The sequence below is a fragment of the Rattus norvegicus genome, chromosome 8, assembly GCF_021556685.1.
Source record: "Rattus norvegicus strain SHRSP/BbbUtx chromosome 8, alternate assembly SHRSP_T2T, whole genome shotgun sequence".
Taxonomy (NCBI): Eukaryota; Metazoa; Chordata; class Mammalia; order Rodentia; family Muridae; genus Rattus; species Rattus norvegicus.
In genome coordinates this window covers 10,382,946-10,403,808 of record NC_141541.1, presented here as the reverse complement: position 1 = coordinate 10,403,808, position 20,863 = coordinate 10,382,946, and the positions used below count along the sequence as shown (strand labels likewise).

Sequence of the window (20,863 nt, the reverse complement as noted above, 5' to 3'; positions counted from 1 at the left end):
GGTACGTGGTATCTGTCTAGGAAATTGTCCATTTTCTGCAGATTTTTAAGTTTTGTTGAATATAGGCTTTTGTAGTAAGATCTGATGATTTTTTGAATTTCCTCTGATTCTGTAGTTATGTCTCCCTTTTCATTTCTGATTTTGTTAATTTGGACACACTTTCTGTGTCCTCTCATTAGTCTGGCTAAGGGTTTATCTATCTTGTTGATTTTCTCAAAGAACCAACTTTTGGTTCTGTTGATTCTTTCTATGGTCCTTTTTGTTTCTACTTGGTTGATTTCAGCTCTGAGTTTGATTATTTCCTGCCTTCTACTCCTCCTGGGTGTATTTGCTTCTTTTTGTTCTAGAGCTTTTAGGTGTGCTGTCAAGCTGGTGACATATGCTCTCTCCTGTTTTCTTTCTGCAGGCACTCAGAGCTACAAGTTTTCCTCTTAGCACAGCTTTCTTTCATTGTGTCCCATAAGTTTGGGTATATTGTACTTTCATTTTCATTAAATTCTAAAAAGTCTTTAATTTCTTTCTTTATTTCTTCCTTGACCAGGTTATCCTTGAGTAGAACATTGTTCAACTTCCCCATATATGTGGGCGTTCTTCCCTTATCGTTATTGAAGAGCAGTTTTAGGCCGTGGTGGTCTGATAGCACGCATGAGATTATTTCTCTCTTTCTGTACCTGTTGAGGCCTGTTTTTTGACCAATTATATGGTCCGTTTTGGAGAAAGTACCATGAGGACCTGAGAAGAATGTATATCCTTTTGCTTTAGGATAGAATGTTCTATAAATATCTGTTAAGTCCATTTGGTTCATGACTTCTCTTAGTCTGTCTATGTCTCTGCTTAATTTCTGTTTCCATGATCTGTCCATTGATGAGAGTGGGGTGTTGAAATCTCCAACTATTATTGTGTGAGGTGCAATGTGTGTTTTAAGGTTTCTTTTACGTATGTAGGTGCCCCTGTATTTGGGGAATAGATATTTAGGATTGAGAGTTCATCTTGGTAGATTTTTCCTTTGATGAATATCAAGTGTCCTTCCTTATCTTTTTTGATGACTTTTAGTTGAAAATGGATTTTATTTGATATTAGAATGGCTACTCCAGCTTGCTTCTTCCGACCATTTGCTTGGAAAGTTGTTTTCCAGCCTTTCACTCTGAGGTAGTGTCTGTCTTTGTCTCTGAGGTATGTTTCCTGTAGGCAGCAGAATGCAGGGTCCTCATTGCGTAGTTTGTTAATCTCTGTCTTTTTATTGGGGGGTTGAGACCATTGATGTTGAGAGATATTAAGGAATAGTGATTATTGCTTCCTGTTATATTCATATTTGGATGTGAGGTTATGTTTGTGTGCTTTTCTTCTCTTTGATTTGTTGCCAAGACGATTACTTTCTTGCTTTTTATAGGGTGTAGCTTGCCTCCTTATGTTGGGCTTTACCATTTATTATCCTTTGTAGTGCTGGATTTGTAGAAAGATATTGTGTAAATTTGGTTTTGTCATGGAATATCTTGGTTTCTCCATCTATGTTAATTGAGAGTTTTGCAGGATACAGTAACCTGGGCTGGCATTTGTGTTTTCTTAGGGTCTGTGTGACATCTGTCCAGGATATTCTGGCTTTCATAGTCTCTGGCAAAAAGTCTGGTGTGATTCTGATAGGTCTGCCTTTATATGTTACTTGACCTTTTTCCCTTACTGCTTTTAATATTCTTTCTTTATTTTGTGCATTTGGTGTTTTGACTATTATGTGAAGGGAGGAGTTTCTTTTCTGGTCCAATCTATTTGGAGTTCTGTACGCTTCTTGTATGCTTATGGGTAATTCTTTCTTTAGGTTAGGGAAGTTTTTTTCTATGATTTTATTGAAGATATTTCCTGGTCCTTTTAGCTGGGAGTCTTCACTCTCTTCTATACCTATTATCCTTAGGTATGGTCTTCTCATTGAGTCCTGGATTTTCTGTATGTTTTGGACCAGTAGCTTTTTCCACTTTACATTATCTTTGACAGTTGAGTCGATGATTTCTATGGAACCTTCTGCTCCTGAGAGTCTCTCTTCTATCTCTTGTATTCTGTTGGTGATGCTTGTATCTAAGACTTTTTGTCTCTTCCCAGCCAAGTTCTATCCACTCCCCCATCTCAGGAAACTTAAGTTATTCAAGTGACTTGCCTTCTGTTTGTAAGATTCCCTTTAGCAAATCAAGAAACATAGCAAGTGTTTTGACTGGGTGGTTAAAATGTTTGAATATGTGGTTACCATTTTGGTAGACCTGGGAAGGATTCAGACTTGCGTCTTTGCTGGAGGATGTGTGTCAGTGGAGACAGGATTTGAGATTTCGAAAAGACTTGTGTCATTCCCAGCAAGTTTTTTCTCTTTTTTTACCTCATTGTGTTTCAAGATACAATCTCTCAGATACTGCTCCGTCACCATGCCTGCCTGCCACCATCTTCCCCACCATGATGGTCATAGACTTTAACCCTCTGAAATTATAATCCCCAAATAACACCTTTCTTCTGTAAGTTGCCTTGCTAGTGGTATCTTATCACAGCAATAAAAACATACATAACTAAGACACCAACTATAAGTAATTGTTTTTGTGAGTGGTGGAGAGATGGACCAGCCGAAAAGTACAGGAGGAGTTCAGACAGTATAGGAAATACCACCCTGAGTTAGCTAAGGAGGGAATGAGGACATAGAAACTTGGAGAAAGGCTATTAAGTTAATCAAACCCTTCCCCTTCAGGAAGAGCTGTTGTCTAAGGGCTAATGGATATTTTAGCTGATGCCCAGGGTGCCAAGTAAACTTTTCACTGGAGCCTGATGCTATGCATCTGCATAAAGAAAAATACCACTGTAAAGGGAACTTTCACTTTTATGTGTATTCCTTGATTCTTCTATGCTGATACATTTGTGCATAGCTTGAATACATTTTTAAAAGGTGAGAAAGAGTAGTCAACTAACAAAAATGATGTGTATTAGCTCCAGGCTCACTACTGTGTGTCACTTCTCAGGAAACTCTCACTTGGGCACATATACTTGCCTTCTGTTTCCATTCTTCAGCACTTCCAACTTCAATTATTACTTACCACATACTTGTCTTGGCACTCACTACTCAAGTTATAGAGCTCAATTTTAGCTAGGGAAAAAAACAAAATTATGACTGCTTTTGTTTTTTTGAATAATTATATTTTCAGTAATTTGGTAAAACCAATAAATTGATGTGAAAGGAATAGTTGTTGCCAAGTGTAAAAGGGTCAGCTTTGCAAGCCATATTTGTCCCCAAGTCTTGGAATAGTAAATTGGAACACCAGGGTAGCCAACTGTTCTGTGAGGTAAGTTGCTTTGACTTAGAGGGTTCCCCTTCTCTATGCCTTCTTCATACACTGACTATTGGTCCTTGGTGAATTCTGTTTTGCTATTCTGTTTCTACCTCATATACCACTGATAATTGGTAAAGTCCAGAAACCTCTATTTGTAGATTCTGTTCTTCATTCATAAAATCCAGTATTCAGAATAATGAACTTATAGGTGATTTTTGACCTCTTATATATTTTGGATTGTCATTGATGTTACTCCTTATTAACTGTGACATGACCTTGTTCTTCTAGAATTCAAACCTAATTCATCAAAAAGTATCACCTCCTAATGATCGACAAGGATCTCCGATATTATCATTCATCATTCTTGAGCAGTTCAATGCCATCCGCTTGGTTCAAAGTGTTCATCAGTCGCTTGCTGCCCTCAGCAAAGTCATCAGGGGAACTACTTTGCTGAGTTCAGAAGTACAAAAGCTGGCAAGTGCTTTATTAAACCAGAAGGTAAGCCAAATCATAGAACTCTGATTTCCCATGATCTCTTTTTGTGAAATGTGTTTACCAGGGACCCTGTAGTTAATAGTAACAGAAAACAAAAGATGAGCTGTGAAAGCTATGTATAATGCATTCATTGAAAAACTGACAGTGAGTCCAGTGACAGCATTAAGTCAGGTGGATGCAAGTTTATAATTCTCTAGGATCTCTGCCTACGTTCTCCTCTACGGCCATCTCTTCAGAACATATGTAATAAAATCCATGTTTATTTCACTTTGGGACAAGTTTTCTATAATTTGTCAGTAATCTACCAGACCAAATTTTTGACCCTCTAAGCTCAAAGTTGTTTCCTAGCAACTTAAACAAAAGTCTGGGCATCTCCTTAGCTTCAAGCCAGTTGGGTTGTGAGTGTCCCTATACCCAAACCCTTCTGCAGGCAGGCAGGTGGCGCTCTCATGTCAACAAGGGCTTCAGCCAAATGCTTGTGAGGAGCTCAGTATGAATGGCGAAGCCAAGAGAAAGATGACTCTAGTGAAACACCAGGATATAGCCATCTGAAAAAGAGCGGTCAGCACTTGTCTCACTAAGTAACTAGACCACTTTAGAAAATAATAAAACCCATGTAGTTCACATCAGTTATACAGAAACAAGGAGGGGGGGGGTAATATCCTCAGTAGTTGTCATGTTTATTTAGGATCCTAATTGCTTTTCCATATGTGGATGTCCAGGCCTTCCCCAAGACTTGGGGGTTTTCCTCCTTTGTTATCATTGGATAGGTTTTCTGTTGATTTGTATCTCTTAAATTTGCATTCTTGTGTGGTCTCCTTGTTGAAACAATTGATCTTTATTATTTCTGTCTAATATATGTGTCTCAATTTTGTCTTTAGTTCCTGACATTCTTCCCTGGAAGTTGGCTAGATCTTGACTCTGAGTCTTGCCAGGTTTTTTTTTTTTTCTTTGTTGAGCTTTTCACTTTTGAGGTTGCTATTCTTTTCATCCTTCAGAATCTCAATCTTTTTGTTTATTTGTTTGCTTTTCTGAACATCTCATCTAAATACCTTGCTTTCCCATCCAGATATCAAGTGGACTTCTGTCCTTTGAATCCTTTGAAAATCCTCTTTGAGGTCACCAAGTATTTTTAAAATTAAACCTTTACATTCTTAGTCTAGTGTTATTTGAATTCTTTCAGGTTTTATTTGGTCCAGTTAGTGAGGAGTTGTATGAGGTTTTGAGGGCACCATTGTGACTTACATATATATATATATATATATATATATATATATATATAGTGTGTGTGTGTATATATATAGTGTGTTTATGTATATACATGTATATGTATACATCTATGTGTATATATATGCATGTGTATGTATATATGTGTGTGTATGTATATTGTTTCTGTGGTACAATTTGCCTCTATTGTGTTTGATTTGTCTTCCTGTCTTATGTGAAGATCTAGTCAGTAGTCAGCCTACTCTGAGTCTTGGAAGAGAGAAGCACACCACAGAAATAGTCAGAATTCAAAACCAGATCATATGTTCAAGCATGTTAAAAACAATCTGTAGGTATCAACGCTAACATTAATAAGGATAGAAAAGAGCAAGACGCTTATAGAATGAGCTAGGAGTTAGCATTACAGGTAAATGGCTTGATAAGTAATTGAAGGAAAGGGAATTCTCAAAGGAAGAAAACTAAGCATGAAAACACAAACTGTGTGGGATGAAGGCTTACAAGATAATAATGGAAGATCACCGAATAAACTAAATGCAGGAGACACAGCCCAGTCAGAAGGAGATGCACAGAACCAGCAAAGATCGAGTGTCACTTAAGCCAAGGGACAGACATGTCCCGCTGATGTGTACTGCGTCTGCATGAGAGAGGAGGTGTACATTCCTCCTGGAGACCCAGTCTTGTTAGAGCAGAGGGTATTAGCAGGCTCAGCCCTGCCCTGCCTTTGCCATTGAAATGCCTGTTGAGCCCTGCAGTGTTTACTGTAGCCAGGCTTGGCAGTAAGGAAAGGGAGTAAGGCAGGAACATTTCAGACCAGCTGAGCCTGAAGATACCTAAGGGCTGGTGCTTCTCTTGAGAGCACTTGACAGAGCTCATGGCCCAAGAAACACCGAGCATGTGACCTTTCTCCCAAGTTTCTCTGGGTCTCTGAGAGCAGAAAGCCCAAGGCCTTAAGTTTATGCCTTGGCCACTCTGCTCTGGCTAGCTCAGCCTCTTAGGCATCGTTTCTCTCATTCTTCTCAGAGGTGGGTCTGCAGACCCATCTGGAAATACCATTTGCTTCCCATAGATTCAGTTCTTCTCTTCCCACCAAAGGACAAATCCACAAATCTAAGTCACTCTCAGTTTCCTGAGCCCACACTGATTCTCAGAGTGGTCACTTGTTTAGCCAGTTGATACAGGGAGACCTTAGATACTTAGAACAATTCTTTCTATTTCTGTCTTCTTTCTTTTCTCCCCAGTTAAGTGGACTAACTGTAAGATCCCTGTTTTTATGATTCTCTGTCAAAGCAGCAGTGAGAGCCATCAAGTGCTTGGGACCCTATGCTATGGACGTTCTACGCTTGGAGCGTACTGTACAGCATTCAGAATTTATTCTGGTATTGCTTTTGTAAAGTGACGCAGACAATATACATATGCAGGGAGCTGGGACATTTGCTTTTCTTTTATTCAAAGTGTTTTGAGGGACATATACACTCCTTTCCAGATGTTTTTGCTGAGTACCATGTTAGACTTCTCTGGCTCTTTCCCAATCCCAAGTTCAGACTGCCTAGCGGTCACGTGATTCCTGTCACAGGGTGTTTGCACATCACCTCTCTCCCTGCAGCTACTCCTCTGATGTCCTCTTTCAGATTCTTGGAGCTTCAGGAAAGTTCTGAATGCTTATATTTGCACATGCGTGTATGTGTATGCACACACATCCTACTCAGGCTACAGCACACTCACACATGCACACGTGGACTGCTTCCTTTGCCTCTACTAACCATTTTGGAGACACATGGCATAATCAACTGAAAAAATGAATGAGTAACTCTAAATCGTTTTCTATGATGACAATCTCACATTCTTCTTTTAGATAACTTTTGAAGATGAAGCTTCTAAGGGTTTAATTATATGAAACCTTTTTCTTGATTAGGACTTATGTTTTATAAATGGCTCACAAATTTTTAATTCTTGATAACATCATTGCATTTTTCCCTCAGCTGTTAATGAATGTTCAGTGTTTGTTCATTTGACATAGCAATAGTCATAGCAAATGAACCAGATGGCTAAATTCTTCATTACAATATGGGATGCAGATATCATGTATAATTGAATATCCTGTATTAGACTTTGATAGCTCTTTTGCTAAAGTGGTTAGCATAGAAACATGAGAACCTAAGTTCAGCATGAGAACCCAAGTCCATGTGAAAAGCCAGAGGCAACAGCACACACCTGTAACTCCTGTACTAAGAGCAGGTGGAGACCAGAGCACCACTGCAGCACACCAGCAGCCATTTCAGCTGGGTGATGAGCTCCGTGTGCAGTGTACAGAACAACAGACAGACACCCAGCCCCTGTCAGAGACACACAGACACACACACACACACACACACACACACACACACACTCAACTGTAGTCTTGGGGCGGGCATATATCACTACACTTATGTTTCATTATTTACATGAGAATGGACTTGATAAAAAACCTTTCAAAACTATGTTTTACAAAGCACAATTAAATTGTGTGATTGGACATAGCTCTGTGGTATTTGAAATTCAAGTGAGAATAGGCCAGTTTTGACCAAGACAAAAATGTTAAGTTTTAAAAAAATTAAAATATATATATACTAACCCATGTATTTCAAAATAAAAGTTAATTTTATTACATTTAAATGTTGCAATTTCTGTGCTCTGTGATATTACTTAGTATACTTGAGAATAGCACTTGATCTTTTCACCAGTACCTGGGATAATTTCAGCAGGAACTGTCCTGCCCAGGATTAGGACTTACAAGTTTATTTGACAGTTACTGGTGACACCTAAAGCTTTGTTGCTTTTATTTTATAAGAAGACACATTAATGAATAAATCATTATTACTACTATTCCCTGTTACATGTTAGAACAGATTCTAAATCAACTTTAAAGATATAATTAAGTCAACATGAAACCAACAAATTTCTTCATCATTCATGCTAAATAGTCATGAGTGTATCGTTTTATTAGAAATTAGTAGATTACATTGCTCTTTTAAAATCATTTTAATTGAGTTCTTTATAGAAACAGTTTTTCAGATTATCCTAACATGCTGGTTGGTGACACTAAGTGCCTTTACAATCACTGTCCCTCAGTCCCCATAATGTAGCTCCATGGACATGCAATGCACAAGGGCCAGTGACTCTGGGTCATCCTACAGCAGGAGGATAGTGGGCAGAGCTGACAAAGGGTTGTGCACCACAGTGGTGCAGCATGGGAATTCACAGAAGGAAGCTCACTCCCTGTCTCACTCACTTGCCTCACTCTCCCAGTGCATGGTCTGCAGGTGCAGTGTAATAACTAAACACAGGTTTACAGTGTCTAATGGTCAGATCCGTGGAGTTCCTGTACATCTCCTTATACACTGTGTCTAGAAACCTTCAAGCTCTTGTCTGTCTTTATAATCTATACCCAGGAATAGAGCACAACAGTGCTAGGTAGAGTAAGGAGAGGAGAGGAGACCATGGAGTTACATTCTGGGGACTGAGGGGCAGTGGAGGTCACATTGTGGGGACTGAGGGGACAGTAGAGGTCACATTGTGGGGACTGAGGGGACAGTAGAGGTCACATTGTGGGGACTGAGGGGCAATGGAGGTTACATTGTGGAGACTGAGGGGACAGTAGAGGTCACATTGTGGGGACTGAGGGGACAGTAGAGGTCACATTGTGGGGACTGAGGGGACAGTAGAGGTCACATTGTGGGGACTGAGGGGCAGTGGAGGTCACATTGTGGGGACTGAGGGGACAGTAGAGGTCACATTGTGGGGACTGAAGGGACAGTAGAGGTCACATTGTGGGGACTGAGGGGACAGTAAATGTCACATTGTGGGGACTGAGGGGCAATGGAGGTTACATTGTGGAGACTGAAGGGCAGTGGAGGTCACATTCTGGGGACTGAGGGGAGAGTAAAGGGGTTTCACATAGCTAAGCAGTTCAGCTGGCCTTTGTTTACTGGGAAGTATTTGATTATTATCACCACCAACATCAGCATCACTGTCATCACCATAATCATCGCCATCAACATCATCATCATTGCTACTGCTGCTCATTCAGTCTGGTTAGTTATTTCTGGTTTGTTGATGTTTTCTGTCAATGAGTTTCAAAAGGTCTCATTAGATTTGTGTGTGTGTGTGTGTGTGTGTGTGTGTGTGCGTGTGTGTGTGTGTGTGTGTGTGGATGGAGGTCAAAGGTCACCTTCAGAAGTAGGTTTATTTTTACTTCCAGTATATGGGACTCAGGACCTCAGGTTTAACACCCACTGAAACATCTCACAAGCTCCAGGTTTAAGAGGCTCAAGAATGGAAACTTCTTTATAGGATGGATTGTTTGTTTGTTTGCACATTCTCATGAATATTAACACTCTCGAATATAGTCACATTCTTGTGATATCAGTAGTCTCCTTTATCACCTCTGACTTTTAGTCTTTTGTTCGTTAGTTAAGCTATTGAAACCTTTGTCATTTGCTTTTCAAAGTGTAAGCTGTTTGATGTTGACCATTAATAACTTCTGTCCTGTGTCATGTGTTTCAACTGTGATTTGTTTTATTTCGTCTTTCCTTGTTTTGGACTTGGTTGGTTTTTCTCATGCCTTCATATACATCTTCAGGCTGAAATTTAAACATGTTTAAACCTGACCTGTTTTCATCCTTCTCCCAGCTCTTAGTTCTAAGAATGCTTAGATTCCTCCAAAGTATTTTATGTCTTCTAAGTTCCCTTTCTACTCTTGCATTTGGATATTCCACGTCTCTAGTTTTCTGTACATGCAATTGATGATTGATACAAACTACCATGCAGTATTCTCTCACTTACATGACTGAGGATCATATGCTGTTACTACACTTAAAATCATACAAAGTTTGTTGTATATTTATTAAATATATTGAAAATTCAGAAAACCCTCACACAAGTGTTGTAGTATACTTACATGTACTTGCTGAGTACTTGTAAAGACCAGACGTGTGTGTTAGTGCAAACTCACAGTGGGCCGTCTAGTAGAAAGATTCGGATACACAATTCAGTTAACCTGTTCTTGCACAGTCTACCTGGAGTACCTTTATGGGCAAAATCTGTGTGCTATCTAGCTTTAAAAAATTCTGTAGGGACCAAACCCCTTTTTATCTTTTATCTTTAACAATTTTTAAATGAATTTAAATTTTTACTTTGATTTCATACTGTACCCAAATCTCATGCCAAGAAAACATGGCTGGCCAGTTTCACAGAGAACAAGTATGCCTTAAGACATTTTCCATGAAATGACCCCATTTTAACTCAAACGGTCTTCCCTCCACACTGATGCTGACAGTCTGTATGTAAGTTGACTGTTCTCTTTTACACTGCAGTGTCCTCTCACATGGCAGAGCAAGTGGGAAGGCCCCGAGGATCCCCTCCAGTACCTGCGCGGTCTCGTAGCACGAACACTTGCAATTCAGGTGAGAAAGGACTGTTCTGCAGCTAAGTGTGTGGCTCTGACTATGGTACATAGATTTGCCTATATCCTTAGTAGTGGGAATCATGGTAATTTTCATCTTTGTGTCATTTCAAATGTTCATATCACACTCTTCAAGATGTCTGCTGTCCATGGTTTTTGTTGTTTTATTTTAAAAACCATTGCTAATGTGGAGAAAACTCTACAGTCGTCCATCTGGATTGCATAGATAGTCTAAGGCAGGACTGAGATCTGATTGCTGTAAGGAGTGTTCCTCCTGTGGGGAAAATACTTAATTTCCAATTGATGGCTTTTACCCACAGCCAACCAGGTAGGTACCCTAGAAAAATAAACCAAGTTAAGGGGTAACAGTGAACAACAATGTCCTGTTTAATTGCTTGGGTGGGACAAGTTAGTGGTACATGCGGGACCCTGTGCATGCTTTTGCATTCTTGCTACTTTCTCTGCAGCTTGAATCTGCTTCACAAATGCCTGTCTTTATTGGTTTTTGTTACATAGTCTTGTGGTGGCCCACATTTGCCACAAATCCTCCTGCTTCAGCCTCTCCTTGCAGCAGACATCTGCTATATTAATGTCTGCTGTACAATAACTCAGTCTGCATTTTAATATAGCATTCTTGATGCAGCTTTGGTCATCTCCATAATGACTCATTTATCTAACTCTTGTCACTTCCACAACACATGCACATTGTCCCTGACAGCAGTCACAGCCACTGCACAGAGAAACCCAGGCCATGAGTCATAGGTACTTGAAAATGCCTGTCCTTTCCTCTCACCTACAGATAGGTTTGTCTGAGACGATTCTGGCCAGTTTTCATGCTAATCTAGGAGCTGCTGGCCTGTGGCTGTTGACTCACCCAGTACCCATGTGGCCCATTCCCATCCAGCTGTGTGGGATGCTGTGCATCTTCCTACAAAGGGGATTTCTCTTCAGGATTGGGAACCATCTGAGTGTGTGTGTGTGTGTGTGTGTGTGTGTGTGTGTGTGTGTGTGTGTGTGTGTGTGTGTTGTAACCAATCCTTTATTGTGGAATTATTCAAGAAAACATGCTGGAATGAAAATGACATTTGATTGATAGAGAAAACCATACAGAGACACTGACTGACTCTCTCCATCTGCTCTGCAGGTTGCTGGACATGATCTGTGGATAAGTGGTTTGGGAATAGGAAGTGGGGAGGGAGAGAGAGGAAAGAAGGGAGAAAGGAGAGAAGGAGAGAAGGAGGAGTCTACAGTGGTCTTTAAACGTGTAGGAATGCTCACAGGTCTGTATGTGCTAGTTGCCGACTGGGATAGCCACTCAGACTGTGTAGTTAGTGTTACTGGCTTTACTTACTTCTTATAAGGACAGAGCTTTTTTGCTTCAAAAAGTGTTCAAATAACCTTAATTGTCCTCTGCTGTTGTGATATTTTTGTGGATACTGAAATTAATTTTTGAAAATAATTTTACATAAACAACTGTAAATTTGAGCATGATTACTTATCCATAGCATGACTTTTCAGCCATAGGGTGTTGAATACTAGCCATCAAACTGAATACTTTGCCTCGGTATGACTGTCTTTAAAACTGTGGTAGAATCGCTGACTCAAGATAAAACCTTTTGAACTTAATCATGCTTTCTTTCCAACCAACAAACACTTCTCACTACTACTACTTGGGTTTTTGTTTTGTTTTGCTTTGTGTTTTGTTTTGGTTTTAATGCTTTTTTTAACTAGCCTAGTATTTTCTTCACTTGTAAATATACAAAGTTTCACTCATCCCTGAAGTGATCTTTACTGTCTAGGATTTCAGTTAATTTTGTGGTTGTCTTCTGTGTTTCATATCCAGAGTAGCTCGTGGTGGTAAGAAAACAATACAGCCCATGGTTGAATAAAGGAACATAGACCTGAGTAGGCAGGCAGGATCAGGGTTTATCTGTAGGAATCACTGACAGTGGAAGCTTATAACTTCTTATGAAAATGTGTCATTTTACAAATGCTTTAGACTGAATACAGTTTGAGCAAAGACCTAACCATAGTCTCAGATGGTGCCACTTGCTTTATGGAACATTTTGCTTCACAATGTTTCACTTATTTTTGGTCTCAATGACTATTCTTTGTGGTCCTGTTCAGAAAATCCTTTCCTGTGCTTTCCTATCTATCAGATTTAGGGATTCTGGTTTTCTGCTGAGGTCCTTGTTCCACTTGGAGCAGAGCAATTTCACTCTTCTGTGTGTAGCACTAGGTCCCTGGCACATGTCATGTCTGGAGAGTTGGTGATGGGGAGCTGGCTGGGATCTGGAGAATCCCAAAGGGAGGGAGCAGGAGTGTGCTGAGGTGGCTGTCCCTGACAAGCAGAGTGTAGCAGAGGCTGAGAGGAGCAGTTGGGTACTGACCAGGATTGCCAAACCATATTCGGTGGCTAGAAAGTCCCTGTGGGCCTTGGCCATGTGCCTTTAATTTTGTTAATGATCGTGTAATCTGACTTCTGTTCCGTTGAAGTCTCATTTTAATATGTCAAAAAGGTGCATAGAATTTCTGCAGAATTTGACAAAATAGGGTGTGTCTAACCTATATAAAAATGATATTTGGTTGTATTACACCTGAACTATTCATATTCATGGGGAAACAGTCCAATTCTATATAGATAATTCATAAAAATAGAATTTTGGTAAGACAGTACATGTCATTTTCTGCTTTTTACCTTTGTGTCAGTTATTTGGTATCCAACTCCCCTATCTTATAAGCATCTGTCATAGAGTAAATGCTTTTAATAGAATGAGTATAATTTGAATTCATAAACCATCGTTTAGGCATCGTTAGGGCAGTATTTACTGCTCTAGTTGATGGTTAGACCTGGGAGAACCTTAAAATGAACAGAATAAAGTGATTATGCGATAGTCAACTTTATTCAGAGATCAGTTTACTCCGAGGGTTATGAAGAGTCACATGGGCAAAGTGTACGATCACAAGGGCAAGCTACGGTGGAAAAACATGTTTTTCCATGGAGACATGTAAACAAATCAATATGCAGTTGTGTTGAATAATCTGAAGTAAACTCACTCTTACCCACTACACCTGGGAGGGGCACAAAATCCCATTCTAAGAACAATCTTGTGTTTTTGAAGAAACTGAGGTCACAAGGCTCTTGTTTTGTTTTCTTGGAATTTTCTCACAAGTACTCAGAATTCCCAATTCATGACTCAGTTCTTGGACCATGTTCCTACATTGTAGTATTTTGAAATCTTTTCATATCACTTTGGAAAGTCGCTTCATATATGGTATAGTAAGAAATTATATTTGACTGTCTCCAGGATTTGTTGTGGCCTAACCCAGGAGTTGTCCTGACTGCTGTTCTGAGATTATGTGCATGTGTGATGTTTAAGAAATTGCCTGGCCCATTTGTCAGGCCAACCTGTTAGCTGTTAACTCACCTGTTAGCTGTTAACTATATTTCTTACACATTATTTAAGTAACTAGAGATGTGAAGATTCATGATCGTAGATAAGACTGCAGGTATTAGGTCTTTTTGGAAACCCATCTGGCAGTGGCCATAGTCAGTGGAATGTATGAAGGAGAGTCTTTGACTAAGAAGTTTTTGTGATTCTGTTGACTGAAGTTTTGTTGTGACCCCAGGGTGTCTGTATACATTTCTTTAAAAATACTGGCACCTAATTCTTTATTTCCATGGTCATAAATTGATGTAAGTATAATTTAAATGTGGGAAAAAGGCAATTCTTCTATCACTATAAGATTTGCTAATCAGTTACTATAACCTTTAGAAGAAGCTTTGTTCCATAAGCCTTATCTACCAGCACCCATATATTAATCTAGCTTTATGCTAAGTAGACTAGCAAGTCTTTATTTTTTCCATGGACTAACAACATTTCTACCAAAGAAATGTTTCCTCCTTGACTAATTATCTTAATCTAAACTTAATGAAGTAAAAATCTGATTATCAGCTATTATTTATTCTTTAATTAGTTTGAGCATATATAAACCCACATCTGATAACAACCCTTAGGGTATTAGAATTTAAAATTAATTTTATAGTATTAATATAGTATAATTGTAAATATTTTTATTAAATGATTCATTAAAAGAATAACTTCTTGGCTGTTGAGTTAATAATACAGTCAAATGTTCTACCACTGAACTATACCTCCTGTTTTCTGCTAATCATGAAAGGCAAGCAGATGAGATTGCATATAGCATTATTGTAAAACATGATAGCAGAGAGGGAGATTCACAGTTGTTTATAAGAGCATCATCTTAAGTCTTATTAAAAAGTCAACACATGTCTACTACAGAGCTTTAGACACATCTGTATCATAAGACTTTTTACTAGTCCAGTACACGAGACTAGTATGCAGATGCGGAGACTGGAGTCTAGTTATAATAATAATAATAATAATAATAATAATAATAATAATAACAATAATAACAATAATAATAATAATAATTCTTTCATCCTGGCTGAGCTGCAGAGGTATGAAATGGGCTGTTATAGAACACTAAGCGCATTGCTTTCTGTTAATGTAGCACAAATGATTTTCTTAGACTGTTTATAAAGCATGTAAGACGAATTACTGAGGAAATGCCTTCTTTGAGCAGTTACTAGCTGATATTCCTGTGTTCTACCTCTGTGCACCAGCTGAAGTGATAGATTGCTTCAGAAAGTACGAGGAAGCCACCTTTTAGCATTAGGAACTGCAGAAATCTTAACAGAAAAAAATCACCAGGATGCCTGAGTTTATTTTTGGGCTTTAACGGCTGCAGTGTAACCTAAGGCAAGACCTTTAACCTCCTTGTGTCTTTAAGACACAAGGGTCTAACTTGCATGTGGTGGTACACGTACAGTTGGTTAATGTAAGCATGCAGTTGCTGTTGCACAGGACTGTGATGCATTTGTTCCAGGTGACAACTTTTGAGTTTTTAATCAAACATACTGTATGTTGACATATGACAGCAGCAGAACTGATCTGTGAAGTAGAAAGGGTAAAGAGACTACTTTACAACCTTTTGGAGAGACTCATTTCTTCTTGGCCATTGGCCAGTGTGTTGCTGAGAGGAAAGGGTCCTCAGGACTCAGGATTTGCAACTGTGCATCCAGTTTACATGAGCAAACATCACTATTTGCTGGAGAGGGACCAACCCCAACTGTCACACACAACCTGAAATATCCCACTTTAATTTTTATTGTGAATAGATTTGTACAATGAAAAGGTTTTACAAGGAAGCTTCCTTATGCTGGGTAGATTGCTACATCAAGCTTTCGCAAGGCAGAGTGAAATGCTCATTTTTTTTTAGACACTTTCAAAACAATTGGAAAATGACTGTATAGCAGTCTGGTTAAAAATGGCTTATGCATAACTATATATTCTATGTGTTTCCCTCCCTTCTTCCTCAGAATTGGGTAGAGAAAGCTGAGAAGCAAGCTCTTCTCGCGGATACGCTTGACCTGTCTGAGCTCTTCCATCCCGACACATTCCTCAATGCTCTTCGCCAGGAAACGGCAAGGTAGTCAGAGTGAATACTCTTTCCCCTCGGGGTCATCATGTTTTGTTTCTTCATCTCTAGTCACATTGTCTTGATCGACCAGAGTAAATTTATTCGCGAATCCTCTATAGGTTTACTATTCCCCCAGCAGCTGGCCTGTAACAGCAGTCAGTTTTTATTTTTGATTTCATTGTTTTATTAAACTTTGAAAAAATTAATTCCTAGGTTTGGTCATTTTTTTAAATAGCGATTTGCAATATCCAAAATAGTAGCCAGTGCTCTATTTAAACATAAGCTATATAAACTAAAGGATTTCCTTTCTTAGGCACATTAGCCAAGCTCACTGCGTTCGATAACCACAGGTGGCTGAAGAATACCAACCTCAACACTAAAACACTTTACACAATGTCTTAGGAGGCTGCTCTGGATAAGTCTTGTGCTGAACAGAGATGATATTTATGTCCAAGCTGGTTTTTGTGCCAGTGTCAGATTACTGCATCTATATAGGCACTGTGTGTAACAAGGCAGACATAAGAATGTTTTCTAAAATATTCTGAGGAAGAAACAGAAGTTTAATTCTAGGGCCTGGTGTTATCTTTACTCAGAACATTTTTTGCTCATTCAGTATAAACTTAATGAATATCTTTATGTGCTAAAATCTGAAGGCTATGATAATAATAACAACAATAGCAGTAGTAGTAGTAGTAGTAGTAGTAGTAGTAACAATAATAATACTAGTAATGTATAGTATGTCAAAAGCCCTCCTTTGAGATTTATAATCTCAAAGGAACACTGACGTTTAAGCAACTAATGTTAAAAGTCTTAGGTATTATTCTGAATTTGGTAGCTCCTATTTGCACATTGTAAATATTTGTATTTAAAATAAGTCATTGGAAAGATATGGATTGCTGGTTTATTTCCTAAGAACATTCTTTTATGGCATTAGGTTTGGTTCTAGAGATTGCGGATGGGGCTTTATGCCCACTGAGCACATATTCTATTGCTACACCTGTGTATGTGCAACAGACAGTTATTTATCACGACGTTTTCTGCTTGCTTTTGTAGGGCAACAGGCTGCTCTGTGGATAGCCTTAAATTTGTAGCATCCTGGAAAGGCCGACTTCAAGAAGCAAAGCTGCAGATTAAGGTACTGACTTGGGGTATTTAAATTTAAACTGCATCGCTAAGGTAAAATACACATTTCTAACTCATAGGCACCTATCCTTGTAAGATCAACAGAGCTCAACCATCGATTACAGTTAATTATGAAAGATTAACATGAAAGACCTTATAATAGGACATATGTGATCTAATATAAAGTTGTAAGTATATTTAAAAGTAAAATCCAGTATGCGTTATTTTTAATTGTACTTTTAAATTATGATCACACAAAATGGAAGTTCTCAAGAGTGCCTCTACCTAGTGTAACATCTCTACCTAGGTCAGGTCCACTCACAAGTCAGTGTTGACCTCACTTAGGTAGGGTTTCATTGATGGGAAGAGACACCATGACCGAAGCAAGGCAACTCTTACAAAGGACAGCATTTAATTGGAACTGGCTTACAGTTTCAGAGGTTTAATCCATTATCATCATAGTAGGAAGCATGGCAGTGTCCAGGCAGATACGGTACTGGAGAATGAACTGAGAGTTCTACATCTTGATCCTAAGGTAGCCAAGAAGAGACTTCCTTCTTCAGGCAGCCAGGAAGAGGGTCTGGTTCCATACTGAGCGGAGCTTCAGCACTAGGAGACCTCAAAGCCCGTATTTCCTCTAACAAGGCCACACTTCCTAATAGTGCCACTCTCCAAGAGCCAAGCATTTAAATACATGAATTTATAGGGCCAAACTTATTCAAACCACTACACCCCCAATCCCCAGTGACTGCTGACTGTGCCCTAATTCACTTCAGTCCTCCTCTGTGTAACATCTCATGCTCCCGAAGACTTTCTTTACCACACAGTATCAGTATAGCATTGTTAAACATCTGATTACCAATGACAGGCCAAAGCAAGTAACTGGCTGAGCCTAAGTTCAAGCACTGGAGAAGAAATCAACTCCTGATGGGAGCAGCTTTAGTATTATCCGTACTAGGCAGTGGCAACTGAGCCAGTAGGCTGCCGCTGTCTGAAAGACCGGTAGAAGGTAGTAATAATATGCCATATCCAACACAGTCCCAGTCCTGCAGAGAAACAAGTACACAGCATTGTCACCTACGAACTGCACCCAAGAACTGCTCAATCAAGGAGTAGAATAGTAAGTGTGTGTATGTGTGTGTGTCTGTGTGTGCGTGCGTGTGTGTGTCTGTGTGTGTATGTGTGTGTGTCTGTGTGTGCGTGTGTGTGTGTGTATGTGTGCGCATGTGTGTATGTGTGTGTGCGTGCATGTGTGTGTATGTGTATGTGTGTGTGCGTGTGTGTGTATGTGTGTATGTATGTGTGTGCATGTGTGTGCATGTGTGTATGTGTGTATGTATGTGTGTGTGTATGTGTGTGTGCGTGCGTGTGTGTGTGCGTGTGTGTGTGTATGTGTGTGTGTGCGTGTGTATATGTGTGTGTGTGTGTGTGTGCGCGCGCGCGTGTGTGTGTGTATGTGTGCGTGTGTGTGTGTAGGTGTGTGTGTGTGTGTGTGTGTGTGTGTGTGTGTGTGTAGACTAAGTAAGTTTATGATTTGGTGTTGGACTGCATCCTCTGGTCCAAGTTGGATATGCTGATGAAATTAATAAATTGATTCTGAAGACATAAAGGTTGAGCTCTAGAAATAAAAATACAGAAAAATATATTTTAGGATTTCCAAAGAGAAAAAGTCATAAAAGCTTTAAGAGAACACTCCTGTTTCTTATCTACCTAGTGTGCCCTTTGTTTCTTTGCTTATTTAGCTAATAGTTTTACATGGAGATTCCACGAGTTCCCATTCCAAACAATTTCCTCCATTGTTTTTTTTCTGACAGATTTTTTTATTTTTATTTTTTTACATTTAAAGTGTGATTCATTTGACTTTCAGATATGAAGTTTAAGACAAGGAATATTTTTGTTTTCATTTTTCTCCTAATGATATAGAACTGCTGCAGCAAAAAATATGAAAGATATCCTTCATTTGAAACTCTCATTTTTCATTGACATTTTGTGTCCTTAAGCCTTACAGTATACAACTTATTTCTACTTCAGTGTAATACAAACTGAATTCCATTGATATAGAAATATTCCTATACAGCCTATCCCTGCTCTTCTGTGTTATATATACACAGAAATATATATATATATATATATATATGTTATAAATCAGCAATGTATTTATACTTATTAAAGGCATGTATATATTCATACAGATTGTTACATCAGCTTTTGGTTTACCATTCTAGTTCTCTCATTTCTTTTTACAGCCTTTAGGCTGTAACTCGTTCATATTCTCCCTCCATCTCCTTATTTCCCATCCCCTTTCCTTCCTTTACTTTGGCTTTGGTCCTGTGGATTGAACCCAGGACCTTCTTAACTTTCCATGTTAAGAAGTGCTCTACCACTGAACTACATTGCCAGCCTAAGTGTATTAGTCAAAGCTCTCTAAAGTCACAGAACTTATGCAACATCTGTATATATGAAGAGAATTTATTGGAATGACTTACAGTCTACAGTCCAAGTAATGCAACAATGGGCAGCTGTGAATGGGAAGTCCAAAAATCTAATAGTTTCTCAGTCCCACAAGACTAGTTGTTTCAGCTTGTTTCTATATAAGCTGGACTCCTGAAGAAGTAGGTTCCAACAGATGTGCTGGCAAGTAAGTGCAAGCAGGTGAAGAAGACTGAGTCTTCCTTATTCTAGTGTCCTTATAAAGGACTCCAACAGAAGATGTGGCCCAGATTAAAAGTGTGTACCACCACCCCTGGAGCTAGAACTTGCTTTGTCCCAGGCTAGTCTTGAACTCAGACATCTGCTTGCCTTAGTCTCCTGAGAATAAAGTCATATACTACCTTGCCTGGTCCTAAACTTTTCATGGCTACTGTGCCTTCAGATCTCCATGTCAAGATCTGCATCAGAATCCTGTGTCTTCCAGCCTCAAGATCTGGATCATGGGTGTGCCCTCCATTTCTGGACTGTAGTTCATTACAGATGTACTCAAGTTGAGAACCAGGAATAGCCACTACACCAAGCATTATATACTAATATAGCATTGGGGTTTTGTTATATCGATTTCATTCTAAAGTTTTCAAGCTAACAAAACAATTATATTTATAGCTTTATGAACTTTCTTTCTTTCTCTATCTTTATTAAATTGGGTATTTCTTATTTACATTTCAATTGTTATTCCTTTTCCGATGTCCAGACCAAGATTCCCCTAACCCTTTCCCCTTCCCTTCTATATGGGTGTCCCCCTCCCCATCCTCCCCCCATTACCGCCCTCCCCGCAACAGTCCCATTCACTGGGGGTTCAGTATTGGCAGGACCAAGGGCTTCCCCTTCCACTGGTGCTCTTACTAGGCTATTCATTGCTACTTATGCACTTGGAGCCCAGGGTCAGTCCATGTATAGTCTTTGGGTACTGGCTTAGTCCCTGGAAGCTCTGGTTGGTTGGCATTATTGTTCATATGGGGTCTTCAAGCTCTTTCAGTCCTTTCTCTGAATCTTTCAATCATTCTCAGTTCTGTGGTTTGCTGCTGGCATTTGCCTATGTATTTGCTGTATTCTGGCTGTGTCTCTCCGAGAGATCTACATCCGGTTCCTGTCAGCCTGCACTTCTTTGCTTCATCCATCGTATCTAGTTTGGTGGCTGTATATGTATGGGACACATGTGGGACAGGCTCTGAATGGGTGTTCCTTCAGACTCTGTTCTAAACTTTTCCTTTCTATTCCCTCCCAAGGTTATTCTTGTTCCCCTTTTAAAGAAGTAGTGAAGCATTCGCATTTTGGTCGTCCTTCT

The 20,863-nt window shown here is 39.3% G+C and overlaps 1 protein-coding gene across 5 annotated transcripts in view; it reads left to right on the top strand.

Moving 5' to 3' along the window:
- Dync2h1 (dynein cytoplasmic 2 heavy chain 1) overlaps positions 1 to 20,863 on the top strand; it is a 221,001-nt gene that overhangs the window by 186,859 nt on the left and 13,279 nt on the right. For all 5 annotated transcript variants that reach the window (XR_015626948.1, NM_023024.2, XM_087563631.1 and 2 more), the window contains 4 exon segments: positions 3,585 to 3,794; positions 10,370 to 10,459; positions 15,863 to 15,972; positions 17,017 to 17,098. Coding sequence is in view for 4 of the 5 variants with exons in the window: in NM_023024.2 (NP_075413.2) it covers positions 3,585 to 3,794; positions 10,370 to 10,459; positions 15,863 to 15,972; positions 17,017 to 17,098 (492 nt within the window). In the remaining variant the exon portion in view is untranslated.